Below are 14,769 nucleotides of genomic sequence, written 5' to 3'. Positions count from 1 at the left end.
TATTTTAGTTATGCTAAAATAACCTATAAGAACTACTTCCCATGGTTCCTGGGTGTAAAAACCATACATTATTTTCCTTACTCTATAAGAAGTAGAAAATGAAAACCATTGGTATAAAATTTTCATTAGAATATTGTGTCTGCAGTATTAACCCACCAATCAACAACAGCAAGTACATTCAAAATTACATCTGATATTCTACTCTCAAGTGTCTTCTGTCACATCTAAGTATTGTATTCCTATTATAGTTTTACAAGGTCATTGATGTGCACTGGATTTACAGAAATTATGGTTCTACATGCCTCTTGTTAGTTTATTTGTTTTAAATTTTAATATTTCTTTTTTGGCAGAATAAATTCAAGAAGAGACGGAATAGGCAGCACTGAAAGTGAAGTGTTATAGTGTGTTAAGCATACAACATCTCACAGGTATCAGAACTGCAACACAACTGAAAAATGGAGCAAGTTAAATACAGAGCATCAGCTTCTAATTTTGAACTCTTCCTAGTGTCACAAACTAATTTATTTAAAGGTGAAATATAAAGCTAATGTTTAAAGGTGTTTAAGAGCCAAATCATTAACAGAATGCATGCTGATTTAAAATTTAAATATTTACATTTTAAAACAAAAGTCCATTTATCCTGTGACACTCTATCCCATCACAAGCAGATTGTGATGTCAACAGCTCATGCAGGGGAGCTAGATACATGGTGTCATAGCCTGATCCAGTGCCCTTCTGTAGGAACACCAGTCTGTTGTGAGTAGTCCGAATTCTGGGGCCCAAGTGCTTCCAAGCCAACTGGGCCTAGGCAGTCTAAGTCAATGTTTCTAGCTCTGAGGCTCTAGATCACGTTCCCAGAATCAGACTTCTGGTCTGACATTCTTCTTTGAGATGTGAGGCACTGCTGCACAAGTACCTAAAATCGATGTCTGAGACTTCCCAAGCCCCCCAGCTGCTTCCACATGAGCCCCCAGAGCTCCAAATAGGCTGCAGGTGCTCTGGGCTTCTAGTTTAACCCTTTCAAGAATAACATGGCAGGAAAGCAAGGTACACATGCTTAACAAAGGAATTTAACCACAGCGACTACACTCTTGAAGGCACTCAGGAGTTCTAACTCTTTGAAAAGTTACGGAGGTCCTGAGAAGCACTCCCTCCCTTGTCTGATCTTGCCTCTTCTGCAGGTCTGAGGTTTGTCAGCATTACCAGTTGGGCAGAGTTCCTCCTGCCCTTTTCAATCCTGCACGTCGTGCTTCCAAGTGGCAATGGTCAGTCCCCCCTGCTCAAAGCAGTACCCAAATCTTATGTATGGTCTCTCTTCTTTTCCAGGTCCCCAGGCTGAGATGCTGCAGATCCACCTGCCATACTGGCACCCATGTATAGAAAATCCATAGTTTGATGGAGTCAGAGCCAGAAGCTGAGACACAAAAGTGATGGCTCCAGTTTGCTTTGTGATGGTTTCTGAGTGATGGTGCTTCAATGAGGTGGTCAAGCAACTTTCCTGGATGGGGCACCTATTTGGAATTCAATTCAATAAACTAGCATTGGGCAAGATTAAACGTGTTCTACCCATAATATAAAATGGAGGTGCTAATACAAAATGGAGTTCACAATTTGATAGACATATTCCACGTCATCACATATGGAGCCATGAACCCACATTTTGGCAGGTAAACAGCAATTCTTATATATTTATTAGGGCTGCCAAGTGATTTAAAAAATGTATCGTGATTAATCACGCAATTAAAAAAATTAATCACAATTAATTGCACTGTTAAATGATAACAGAATACCATTTATGTAAATATTTTTGGATATTTTCTACATTTTCAAATATACTGATTTCAATTACAACACAGAATGTAAAGTGTACAGTGCTCACTATATGTTTGTTTTTTATTACAAATATTTGCACTGTAAAAAACAAAAGTAGTAGTATTTTCAATTCACCTAATATAAGTACTATAGCGCAATCTCTTTATCATGAAAGCTGAACTTACAAATGTCGAATTATGTACAAAAAAACCTGCATTCAAAAATAAAACAATGTAAAACTTTAGAGCCTACAAGTCCACTCAGTCCTACTTCAGCCAATCGCTCAGACAAACAAGTTTGGTTACATTTGCAGGAGATAATGCTGCCCGCTTCTTGTTTACAATGTCACCTAAAAGTGAGAACAGACATTCTCATGGCCCTGTTGTAATCGACGCTGCAAGATATTTACATGCCAGATGCACTAAAGATTCATATGTCCCTTGCATGCTTCAACTACTATTCCAGAGGATATGCATATGCATCCATGATGATAATATCCAAAGCAGAGTGGACTGATGCATGTTCATTTTCATCATCTGAGTCAGATGCCACCAGAAGAAGGTTGATTTTCTTTTTTGGTGGTTCGGGTGCTGTAGTTTCCGCGTCTGAATATGGCTCTTTTAAAGACTTCTGAAAGCATGCTTCACACCTCGTCCCTCTCAGACCCAGACCTTGGGTCGCGCGCTGTAGCTATTTTTAGAAATCTCACATTGGTACCTTCTTTGCATTTTGTCAAATCTGCAGTGACAGTGTTCGTAAATCAAACATGTACTGGGTCACAAGGACCAGATGGTATTCACCCAAAAGTTCTGAAGGAACTCAGATGTGAAATTGCAGGACTACTAACTGTAGTTTGTAACCTATCATTTAAATCAGCTTCTGTACCAAATGACTGGAGGATAGCTAATGTGAAGCCGTTTTTTTAAAAGGGCTCCAGAGGTGAAAACAGCTATTACAGGCCAGTAAGCCTGACTTCAGTACCAGGCAAACTGGTTAAAACTACAGTAAAGAAGAGAATTGTCAGATACACAGATGAAAATAATTTGTTGGAGAAGAGTCAACATGGTTTTTGTAAAGGGAAATCATGCCTCACCAATCTACTAGAATTCTTTGAGGGGGTCAACAAACATGTGAACAAGAGGGATCCAGTGAATATAGTGTACTTAGATTTTCAGAAAGCTTTTGACAAGGTCCCTCACCAAAGGCTCTTAAGCAAAGTAAGCTGTCATGGGATTAGAGGGAAGGTCCTCTCATGGATTGGTAACTGGTTAAAACATAGGAAACAAAGAGTAGGAATAGATGGTCAGTTTTCAGAATGGAGAGAGGTAAATAGTGGTGTTCCCCAGGGGTCTGTCCTGGGCCCAGTCATATTCAACATACTCATAAATGATCTGGAAAAAGGGGTAAACAGTGAGGTGGCAAAATTTGCAGATGATACAAAACTCCTCAAGATAGTTAAGTCCAAAGCAGACTGCGAAGAGCTACAAAGGGATCTCACAAAACTGGGTGACTGGGCAACAAAATGGCAGATGAAATTGAAAGTTGATAAATGCAAAGTAATCCACATTGAAAAACATAATCCCGACTATTCACATAAAATTATGGGGGCTAAATTAGCTGTTACCACTTGTCATAAACATACAGCTAAGGGTAGCCTAGAATTCCTCCTGACCTGTAAGGGTTTAAGAAGCTCAGATAACCTGGTTGGCACCTGACCAAAAGGACCAATAAGGGAAAGAAGATACTTTCAAATCGGGGGTGGGGGGGAAGGCTTTGTTTGTGCTCTGTGTTGTGAGTTCTCTGGGGAAGCAGAGAAGCATCAGATCAGAAAACTCCTTCTCCTAAAATCATCCTAAAATGAGTCTCAATATTGCAAAAAGAGTAAGTAAATAAGGCAAGTCGCATTAGATTATCTTTTGTTTTTAGCTTGTGAATTTTCCCTATGTTTAGAGGGCCGTTTATCCCTATTTTTTGTAACTTTAAAGTTTTGCCTAGAGGGGAATCCTCTGTGTTTTGAATCTGATTACACTGTAAAGTTATCTTCCATCCTGATTTTACAGAGGTGCTTCTTTTACTTTTTTTCCTTTATAATAAAGTTCTGTTTTTTAAGAATCTGGTTTACCTATTTGGTTGGTATATTATTCTCAAGCCTCCCCAGGAAAGGGGGTGAAGGAGCTTGGGGGGATATTTTAGGGAACAGGAACTCCAAGTGGTCCTTTTCCTGAATCTTTGTCTAACTCACTTGGTGGTGGCAGCAGTACCCATCCAAGGACAAGGAAGGATTTGTGCCTTGGGGAAGTTTTTAACTTAAGCTGGTAGAAATAAGGTTAGGGGGTCTTTCATGCGGGTCCCCACATCTGTACCCTAGAGTTCAGAGTGAGGAGGGAACCTTGACACCACTCAAGAGAGAGCTCTTCATAGAATCATAGAACTGGAAGGGACCTCGAGAGGTCATCTAGTCCAGTCCCCTGCACTCAAGGCAGGACTAAGTATTATCTGGACCATCCCTGACAGGTGTTTGTCCAACCTGCTCTTCAAAATCCCCAATGATGGAGATTCCACAACCTCCTTATGCAATTTATTCCAGTGCTTAATCACTCTGACAGTTAGGAAGTTTTTCCTAATGTCCAGCCTAAATCGCCCTTGTTGCAATGTAAGCCCACTGCTTCTTGTCCTATCCTCACAGGTTAAGAAGAACAATTTTTCTCCCTCCTCCTTGTAACAACCTTTTATGTATTTGAAAACTGTTATGTCCCTAAACAAATCAAATTTTTTCAGTCTTCCCTCATAGGTCATATTTTCTAGACCTTGAATCATTTTTGTTGCTCTTCTCTGGACTTTCTCCAATTTGTCCACATCTTTCCTGAAATGTGGCGCCCAGAACTGGACACAATATTCCAGTTGAGGCCTAATCAGCGCGTAGTAGAGCAGAAGTATTACTTCTCGTGTCTTGCTTACAATGCTCCTGCTAATACATCCCAGAATGATGTGTTTGCCTTTTTTTGCAACGGCATTATACTGTTGACTCTATTTAGCTTGTGATTCACTTTGACCCCCAGATCCCTTTCTGGAATACTCTTTCCTAGGCAGTCATTTCCCATTTTGTAGGTGTGCAACTGATTATTCCTTCCTAAGTGGAGTATTTTGCATTTATCCTTATTGAATTTCATCCTATTTACTTCAGACCATTTCTCCAGTTTGTCCAGATCATTTTTAATTCTAATCCTATCCTCCAAAGCACTTGCAACCCCTCGCAGCTTGGTATCGTCCGCAAACTTTATAAGTGTACTCTTTATGCCATTATCTAAATCATTGATGAAGATATTGAACAGAACCAGACCCAGAACTGATCCCTGCGGGACCCCAATCATTATGCCCTTCCAGCATGACTGTGAACCACTGATAACTACTCTCTGGGAACGGTTTTCCAACCATTTATGCACCCACCTGATAGTAGCTCCATCTAGATTGTATTTCCCTAGTTTGGTTATGAGAAGGTCATGCGAGACAGTATCAAAAGCCTTACTAAAGTCAAGATATACCACATCTACTGCTTCCCCCCACCCACAAGGCTTGTTACTGTCAAAGAAAGCTATCAGGTTGGTTTGACATGATTTGTTCTTGACAAATCCATGCTGTTATTTATCACCTTATTATCTTCTAGGTGTTTGCAAACTGATTGCTTAATTATTTGCTCCATTATCTTTCTGGGTACAGAAGTTAAGCTGACTGGTCTGTAATTCCCCGGGTTGTCCTTATTTCCCTTTTTATAGATGGGCGCTATATTTGCCCTTTTCCAGTCTTCTGGAATGTCTCCTGTCTTCCATGACTTCTCAAACATAATTGCTAATGGCTCAGATATCTCCTCTGTCAGCTCCTTGAGTATTCTGCGATGCATTTCATCAGGCGCTGGTGATTTGAAGACATCTAACTCGTCTAAGTAATTTGTGACTTACTCTTTCCCTATTTTAGACTCTGATCCTACCTCATTTTCACTGGCATTCACTATTTTAAACGTCCGATCGCCACCAACCTTCTTAATGAAAACCAAAACAAAGAAGTCATTAAGCACCTCTGCCATTTCCATATTTTCTGTTATTGTCTTTCCCCCTTCATTGAGTAACAGGCCTACTCTGTCCTTGGTCTTCCTCTTGCTTCTAATATATTTGTAGAATGCTTTCTTGTTTCCTTTTATGTCCCTGTCATAAATATAAAGGGAAGGGTAAACCCCTTTGAAATCCCTCCTGGCCAGGGGAAAGCTCCTCTCACCTGTAAAGGGTTAAGAAGCTAAAGGTAACCTCGCTGGCACCTGACCAAAATGACCAATGAGGAGACAAGATACTTTCAAAAGCTGTGAGGAGGGAGAGAAACAAAGGGTCTGTGTCTGTCTATATGCTGGTTTCTGCCGGGGATAGACCAGGAATGGAGTCTCAGAACTTTTAGTAAGTAATCTAGCTAGGTATGTGTTAGATTATGATTTCTTTAAATGGCTGAGAAAAGAATTGTGCTGAATAGAATAACTATTTCTGTCTGTGTATCTTTTTTGTAACTTAAGGTTTTGCCTAGAGGGGTTCTCTATGTTTTTGAATCTAATTACCCTGTAAGATATCTACCATCCTGATTTTACAGGGGGGATTTCTTTATTTCTATTTACTTCTATTTTTATTAAAAGTCTTCTTGTAAGAAAACTGAATGCTTTTTCATTGTTCTCAGATCCAAGGGTTTGGGTCTGTGGTCACCTATGCAAATTGGTGAGGCTTTTTATCCAACATTTCCCGGGAAAGGGGGGGTGCAAGTGTTGGGAGGATTGTTCATTGTTCTTAAGATCCAAGGGTCTGGGTCTGTAGTCACCTAGGCAAATTGGTGAGGCTTTTACCAAACCTTGTCCAGGAAGTGGGGTGCAAGGTTTTGGGAAGTATTTTGGGGGGGAAGGACGCGTCCAAACAGCTCTTCCCCAGTAACCAGTATTAGTTTGGTGGTGGTAGCGGCCAGTCCAAGGACAATGGGTGGAATATTTTGTACCTTGGGGAAGTTTTGACCTAAGCTGGTAAAGATAAGCTTAGGAGGTTTTTCATGCAGGTCCCCACATCTGTACCCTAGAGTTCAGAGTGGGGGAGGAACCTTGACAGTCCCTAACCAGTTTGATCTCATTTTGTGCCTTGGCTTTTCTAATTTTGTCCCTACATACTTGTGTTATTTGTTTATATTCATCCTTTGTAATTTGACTGCGTTTCCACTTTTTGTAGGACTCTTTTTTGAGTTTTAGATCATGGAAGATCTCCTGGTTAAGCCAGGGTGGTCTCTTGACATCGTTCCTATCTTTCCTACGCAGTCGGATAGTTTGCTCTTGTGCCCTTAATAATGTCTCTTGGAGCCACTGTGGATAGTTCTCTGAAAACATCCACTCAATGTGCAGTGACAGTCCAAAAAGTGAACAGAACGTTGGGAATCATTACGAAAGGGATAGATAATAAGACAGAAAATATCATAATGCCACTATATAAATCTATAGTATACCCACACCTTGAATAGTGCGCGCAGATCTGGTTGCCACATCACAGAAAAGATATATTAGAATCTGAAAAGGTTCAGAGAAGGGCAACAAAAATGATTAGGGGTATGGAACAGCTTCCGTCTGAGGAGAGATTAAAAAAGACTGGGACTTTTCAGCTTGGAAAAGAGACGACTAAGGGGGAATATGATAGAGGTCTATAAAATCATGACTGGTGTGGAGAGAGTAAATAAAGAAGTGTTATTTACTCCTTCTCATAACACAAGAACTAGGGGTCACCAAATGAAATTAATAGGCAGCAGTTTTAAAACCAACAAAAGAAAGTATTTCTTCCCATGACACACAGTCAACCTTTGGAACTCCTTGCCAGAGGATGTTGTGAAGGCCAAGACTATAACAGAGTTCAAAAAAGAACTAGATAAATTAATTGAGGATTGGTCCATCAATGGGTATTAGCTAGAATTGGCAGGGATGGTGTCCCTAGTCTCTGTTTGCCAGAAGCTGGGAATGGGCAACAGAGGATGGATCAGTTGATGATTACCTGTTCTGTTCATTCCCTCTAAGGCACTTGGTGTTGGCCACTGTCAGAAGACAGGATAATGGGCTCGATGGACTTTTGGCCTGACACAGTGTGGCCATTCTTATGTTCAGAGAATCTCTAGTTTATAATTTTGTGAAAAATAAAAATATTAACTATTAACTAAATTTTACTGAAAGTACCATATTCAATGCACACAACCACTCCTTGTGGTTGATTTTTGAACGTGCTTTAAATTTACACCGGAACCCCATTTATCGGATCTAATTAGGACTGGGGCCAGCTCGGATAATCAGGAGAAAGGGCAAAGAGCTAAGTGTTCCTTATTTTAAGATGGGGAGGGGGAGTTCGGGGCAGTCAGCCGGAGCCCCAGCCACTGTCAGCTCCAGGTGGCTGGTGGTTCGGTTTATACAGAGACCCGGATAATGGAGGCTTGGATAAACAGGGTTCTACTGTATATCAATAAAATGTGTTCAATTGATAACCATATATATTGTGGATAGTGAAACTAAAGTTCAGCGTTTCATTTTAATTATGCAAAAACACGGATTTTATGGGGGTTTTAATCGGAGAATTTGGATTTTTTTTAAAATCACAGAAATCTAGGATCCCTGGTTATGAGACTACAAATAGCATTTTAAAAACTCTATGTTATTAAGGGTCTCACATTTTAAAAGTGGTTGTTTAGAAGAGAGGCTAAGCCAGATGGCTGTAAAGAAAGTGTATTTCTAAACAAAGTCCCACACTCATACCTGAAGTAAGGCTTCCCTCAGCCCTTGAACAAAATAACAGTAAATGAACAAGGCCAATTCCTGCCAGTTTCCCAAGTAATATAGAAGTATGGCTTCCTTCAGCCAGTCAAAGTAAGGATATCAAGATGCGTGTTTTTCAGCAAGTGCCCCAAAATACCAGATCAACAGTCCAACTCATGGCTCCCTTCTAAGACAGCCTCTGTGGGCAGGGCAGTAGTCAATTGAGCAGCTCTTCCTTGATGGCTTTGGGTCTGGTCCTTTGTTCCAAAAGCTTCCTAACCCCTTTTCTTCTTGGGCAGGTATGAAAGATTACTTTTCTCTTAGGAACCAACCAGCCTAATAACAAAGAATTGTCCTACCAAATCAGACCAGGGTCCACCTATTCCAGTTTTCTGTCTGGCAATGGTCAGTGACAGCTGCTTGAAGGGAAGGTGCAAGAATCCCCAAAGTAGACTGCCACCCACTCCTCCTATGGCTACTTTGTCGTCATGAGACCCACCTAGAGAAATCTCCTTTATGGTCAATGTAACAGGGTGCTGGCCAGGAGGTCCTGGCCAGGCCCCTGTTAGCCCAACTCCAATTAAGGGGCATTAATTGGGGCTGGCTGGGTATGGCTCGCCTAAGGTCTTGATGAGAAACACCTGCGGACCTTATTAGCCAGAGGGGCTATATAAAGCTGGCAGGAAGGAAGCAGGAGGGGGGAACAGGAAAGGGAGGAGCCTGTGGCTGTAGGTCCCTGCTGGCTGAGGAAGGTAGCTGTCCCCCAGGGAGTTGTGTTGAACAGACTGTATATTGATGGTGGTGGGAAGTGACACTGCAAATAAAAGAGCACTGGTGCTTGCACTCTAAGCGGTCTCCAGCTGATTTGTGGAACGAGCAGCGAAGGGCTCCGTTACAGTCAACTTTAGCAATTCCTCCAAGGCAGGACAGGTACTCCTACCTTTTCATACCGCAAGCTTTAACACATTCCCTGCTTGAATGCGGGGCATATACTTCCTATGATAAGCTATTTAGATTTCCCACACACACTATTTTGTAAGCTACGAGCCATGCAAATACTGGTCTACAATGGAACTCTTTATAATAGAAACAATTATAACTTTAAAAAATAACATTTTATATTCATCATTTGGTATTTTAAATGAATTATTTGTAGGTCTCTGTGTCTGTCACAGAGGTCGAGGAAGTCACTGATTACGTGACTTTCCGCAACTTCTGTGACTTCTGTAGGGGCCAGTGTGGCTGACCCTAGGGCTGCCCAAGCAGCTGGCTCTGAGCCAAGGTGCTCAGGTGGCCCCTGGGACATCCACACCATCCTTCCTGGGACAGCCAGAGCAGCTGCGATCCACAGCTCCAGACAGCTGTTCCCAAGCAGCCGGCTGGAGCAGCCACAGTCTGCTGGCTCTGGCAGCAGTCCCCAGGTGGCCGGCCAGAGCAGCCGTGGTTCCCAGCCAGCCATCTGAAGCAGCCATGATCTGTGGTCCCCGGCAGCTGGTACCCTCGCCCCAGCAGCGCCCCCCTCCCCCAGTGCCACCCCCAGCAGCGGCCCCTCCCCCCAGATTTAATCACAGGTATTTTTAATATGTCATGGACAGGTCCCAGACCGTGAATTTTTGTTTACTGCCCATGACCTGTCTGTGACTTTTAATAAAAATACAATGACTAAATCATAGCCTTAATTATTTGAACTAGTTTTCCAGTGTTTTTATCCAATACAAAAATCTCCTTCAAGCACATTCAAAAGATTAGACATCTGATGATTTTTTATTTCACCTTAGACTTGTCAAATCTTCTAAGTGTTTCCAGCAGCTTAACAATTTGTATTCTTGTATCTTCTTCACAGAAGAAAATCCATGAGGAGTTTCTACCATAGGAAGCAGAGAAGCTAACAAAAGAAAGAGGTTGGTTTACTACAAGATTGACTTCTGAAGAGATTACAAACCTGAAGTAAAACAAAAGGAATACAAAAACCCTGCTAACTGGAAGTCAATTCCTCAGCCATATGGACCCCAAAACAATTAGTGTCAATGCAGGATCATGGACTATAACCCATATGCAGTGAAATGTAGATGTCTACTTAAAGACCCTGTCAAAGACCCTGCTCTTGGTTCCTGACTATCTGCCCATAATCTGCACAGAGATGAATGTGGATGTGCAGAGTAAATAAATTCAGAGTTCTCCAGGTACTGGTACATAACCTACTTCCCCTCCATCTTACCTTTCTTCCACAGAATCCCCTTGTTGGAAGTCTAACGAACAGAGCAATAACCTTAGAAGTGATACTAGTTGGTGTTTTAGCAAAAACTGCCCTGCACTAACTACACTAGCCCCTGAATCTAATGGTGTTTGTGTTCTTTAACTCAGTTAAAAACTGCACAGATGGAAGGGATTTCCCTTCACTGAGGTTTAGTTAGGCAGGCAACAACTAATCACAATGCAGGATTCTCAGCCTCTCCAGGAGGATCTTCCCATTTTTCTCTCAGTCAAATTCTTCCACAACTAAAATATCTCTTAGCCAAATAATGCCTCCCTGTACTCTTAAAGGTGCTTTTATTGTCCTTCCTCTGGGAGGGAAAACAGTGCCTTCTGGATAACAGGAAACAATTGAAGATGCATCAGTGGAGCAGTACTGCACAAGAGAATAATGTCTCATGAACGTGTGGTGGAACTCTATGTAGATGCTTTGCAAATGTCAGGTAAGGGTATTTCCTGAATGGATGCCACTGAAGTTACTTATGCTCTTATAGAATGAGCCCTCATCCCATGCAGAGAGGAAGATACCTCAATTGATAACAGATACAGCCAGAGATCAACTTAGAGACTCTGTGGAAGGAAACAGTTTGACTTTGGACTCGTTCTGCTATAGTGAGAAATAATCTAGGTGATTTTCTAATTGGTTTAGTCCTTTGCAGCTAGAAGGTAAGAATGCATTATTCCTTGAGGGAATGAAGTCTCCTCTTTTCCCCCAATGCATGTGGTTTCAGGAAAAAAAAAACCCACAGCAAAGTGGATTGATTGGTTTATGTGAAACTCTGAAATTACTTTGGGGGGTGAATTTCAGATGCAGCCATAAAGAGACTTTCTCCTTATGGAATATAATGTACAGTACATCAGCGCTCCCAGCTCACCTTCCCTCCTGGCTGAAGTGATGACCATAAGGAATGCAACTTTAACTTATAAGTGAGAAATGGTTTGAAGGGAGGCTTACTGAGCGCCAAAAGAAGAAGGTTTAAGTCCCATTGAGAAGTATGTTTCCTTGCTGCTGGAAAAGTTCTGATTAGGCCCTTTAAGCATCCGTTAATCTGAAGTGAGTGAAAATTGAATAATGTCTGATGGTGGATGGCATGCATAGATTGTTGTCAGGTTGCCTCGTATAAAACTGAGGGAAAGCCCACCTGTTTTGAGAGAGAAAAGGTAGTCCAAAATGAGGGGAATATCTGCTGACTCAGGAGATACATGTTTCTGCTGTGGTCAGATGGAGAAATGCTTCCACTTGGCTGAACAGCATATCTAGTGGAATCTTTTCTGCTATTAAGGATGGCTTATACAGCTTGAGAGCAGACATGTTCTACTGCTGATGCCCACCCAAAACTAAGCCATGAGATGAAGTGCTTTGGGGTTGGGATGCTTGATCCTTCCCCATTTCTTGACCCAGAAGAAGGGTAAGGACTGGATGCTGATCGGAGGACATTTGGAGACTAAAATTATCTGGATCAGCTGGAGGCGATGAGGATGACTCATGCCCTGTCTTGGCAAATTTTCTTTAAGACCCAAGGTAGGAGTGGTAAGGGAGGAAAGGCATAGCTCAGATGGCCTGACCAGGGGAGACGGAGAGCATCACCCTGAAAGTGTAGTCTTAGAGTTCCTCTGGAACAGTATATGTTGCACTTCTTGTTCGTTTGGAAGGCAAAGAGATGCCAGGTGGGAGTCCCTCATTAAATAAAGATGTTCTTAACTACTGAATCATCCAATTCCCACTCACGATCGATGGTGAAATGGCTACTGACAGCGTCCACCAACACATTCGGAGTTCCTAGAAGGTCAGCTGCCATCAGGATGATTTGATTCCTGTTACACCCATTCTATATAGCGATTGCTTTTACACACAAGGGAATGGATTTCACCCCTTCATGTTTGTTGATGTAAAAAGCAGTTGTCATACTGTCTGACGTTATGAGGACATGGTGCGACTAAATAAATTGCAGAAAAATCTTGCAAGCTTTTCAGACTCAGTGTTCCAGAAGGTTGATGTATATCCTGGCCTCCTGGGATGTCCAAGTGCTCTGTGCCATATTACTGTTTATGTGGGCTCCCAGCCTGAGAGAGAGAGGAGTCTGTAATGATCATCTAGTCTGGCAAGGATAGTAGGAAGGGGACACCACACATCCCTGATGGAAATCCTTCCCCATCACACACTGGAAGGAACTGTTACCATGGTATTTATGCTGTGTTTGGTTGGTGAATACACTGTCTGGAACCACACCTGAAGGCAATGTAGGTGGAGTGAGCTGAATGGGCTAAGGTATGTGCAAGAAGCCATGTGCCCCAGGAAGGAAAGACAAGTACTGTCTGGAACTCAAGAGTTGCATATAAACTGATCTATCAGGTCACTCATGGTGGGAAACCTGTCCCTTGGTAGATAAGCTCTTGCCGTGACTGAATCTAGGTTGGCCCCTACGAAATCTATAGTCTGAGGACAGACAGACTTTCCCAAGTTTACACTGACTCCTAGTGAAGAAAGTAGTTGAATAATTAATAAGGTCAACTCATAGGCTTCCTGATGTGTCCTAGCACTGAGAAGCCAATTGTCAAGATAGGGAAAGATGGTAAAGCTGTTCCATCTGAAATGCACTACTATTACCAGAAAGACATTGGGGGCAGTGGTGAGGCCGAATGCAAGCACCCCTGTACTGGACGTTACTGGGGCCCACCACGAATCTGAGAAAACACCCGTGGGCAGAGTGAACATGTGAAAGTAAGCATTCTCCATATTGAGAGCTGTAAACCAAATGTCTTTTTCCAGGGGGGGATTATTGACACCAGAGTGACCACGTGAAATTTCAGCTTGTGAATAAAGTGACTGAAAAGATCGAGCATAGGTCTCCAACCTCCCTTCTTTGTGAAGACTAGGAAGTATAGAGTAAAAAATCTTTCCCTTGGTGTTGAAGAGGTATGCACTCTATTGCTCCTCGCTCAGAAGGGATTCCACTTCCTGCGTGAGAATGGTCCCTGAAGAGGGGCAGGGATGGGGGTTTTGAAAGACAAAGAGAAGTAAACTCAATTGCATAGCCACATTGGATGATAGCTAATACGCACTTGTCCATTACGGCACTCCAGTTATGCAAACAGAGAGCTAAATGATCCCCGAAAGGTATGTGGAGATCGGGTAATGGTGGCATCATTAATAGTTTGCAGCTCTCAAACTCCCGTCAAAAATATCTTTTTGCTGGAGGATGGGATTGAGATGGCGCAGCAGATGTGGGAGATGCAGGGAAACAAGACTTCTGTACTCTTTGTCTCTTATGAGGAGGGTCATAAGATCATTGGTGATAAAACTATTGAGATGTTGGTCTGTCTGTAAGGCTGCCTTTCTTTGATGCCCTTTTTGGGGCAGGTGTCTACATTCCCAAGGAATGGAGGATGGACCTGGAGTCCTTTAAAATATGAAAGAACTCATCCATCTTTTCGTTGAAAAAGTGGGCTTCATCAAAGGGCAAGTCCTCTACAGAATTTTGGACCTCCCTGGGAAATCCTGAAGTGTGTAACTATGACTCATGGCGCATCACAGTGGCTGTTGCTATTGACCTAGATTATGTGTCTGCTGCATCAACTGCTGACTGAAATACAGTTCTCTTATCTTTCTCAATAAGACCCTGGAAGTGGGCACTGTCATGTTGTGATAGCTTGTCTATAAAGTCTCAGTTTAGAATAGTTCAGATAGTGTTATGTAGCCAACAATGCTTGATAGTTCACTGAGGCAACAGGATAAGACAACAGGCTATATATGGTCTGGTTTAAAAGTAAATTACTCATTCGCCTTAGGCAAGTAATCTGAAAGTTCAAAATGAAGAAGCACTTAACCTGATGAATAAAGCGGAAAATGTTTTATAATAAAATTTGAAATTATAGTTGACATTTCTGGGCCCCCTCTATTA

At 42.0% G+C, this 14,769-nt stretch overlaps 1 protein-coding gene across 1 annotated transcript in view; it reads right to left on the bottom strand.

The window, feature by feature from the left end:
- The window catches only part of B3GLCT (beta 3-glucosyltransferase), a 139,766-nt gene that overhangs the window by 46,543 nt on the left and 78,454 nt on the right, over nucleotides 1-14,769 (bottom strand). The window contains exon 6 of the mRNA XM_077806366.1: nucleotides 10,388-10,499. Coding sequence (XP_077662492.1) covers nucleotides 10,388-10,499 — 112 coding nt within the window. The remainder of the gene's footprint in view (nucleotides 1-10,387; nucleotides 10,500-14,769) is intronic.

This window comes from Eretmochelys imbricata, chromosome 1, assembly GCF_965152235.1.
Source record: "Eretmochelys imbricata isolate rEreImb1 chromosome 1, rEreImb1.hap1, whole genome shotgun sequence".
NCBI lineage: Eukaryota > Metazoa > Chordata > Testudines > Cheloniidae > Eretmochelys > Eretmochelys imbricata.
Note: the sequence above shows the minus strand (reverse complement) of the source record. Positions and strands in the feature narration are given on the sequence as shown.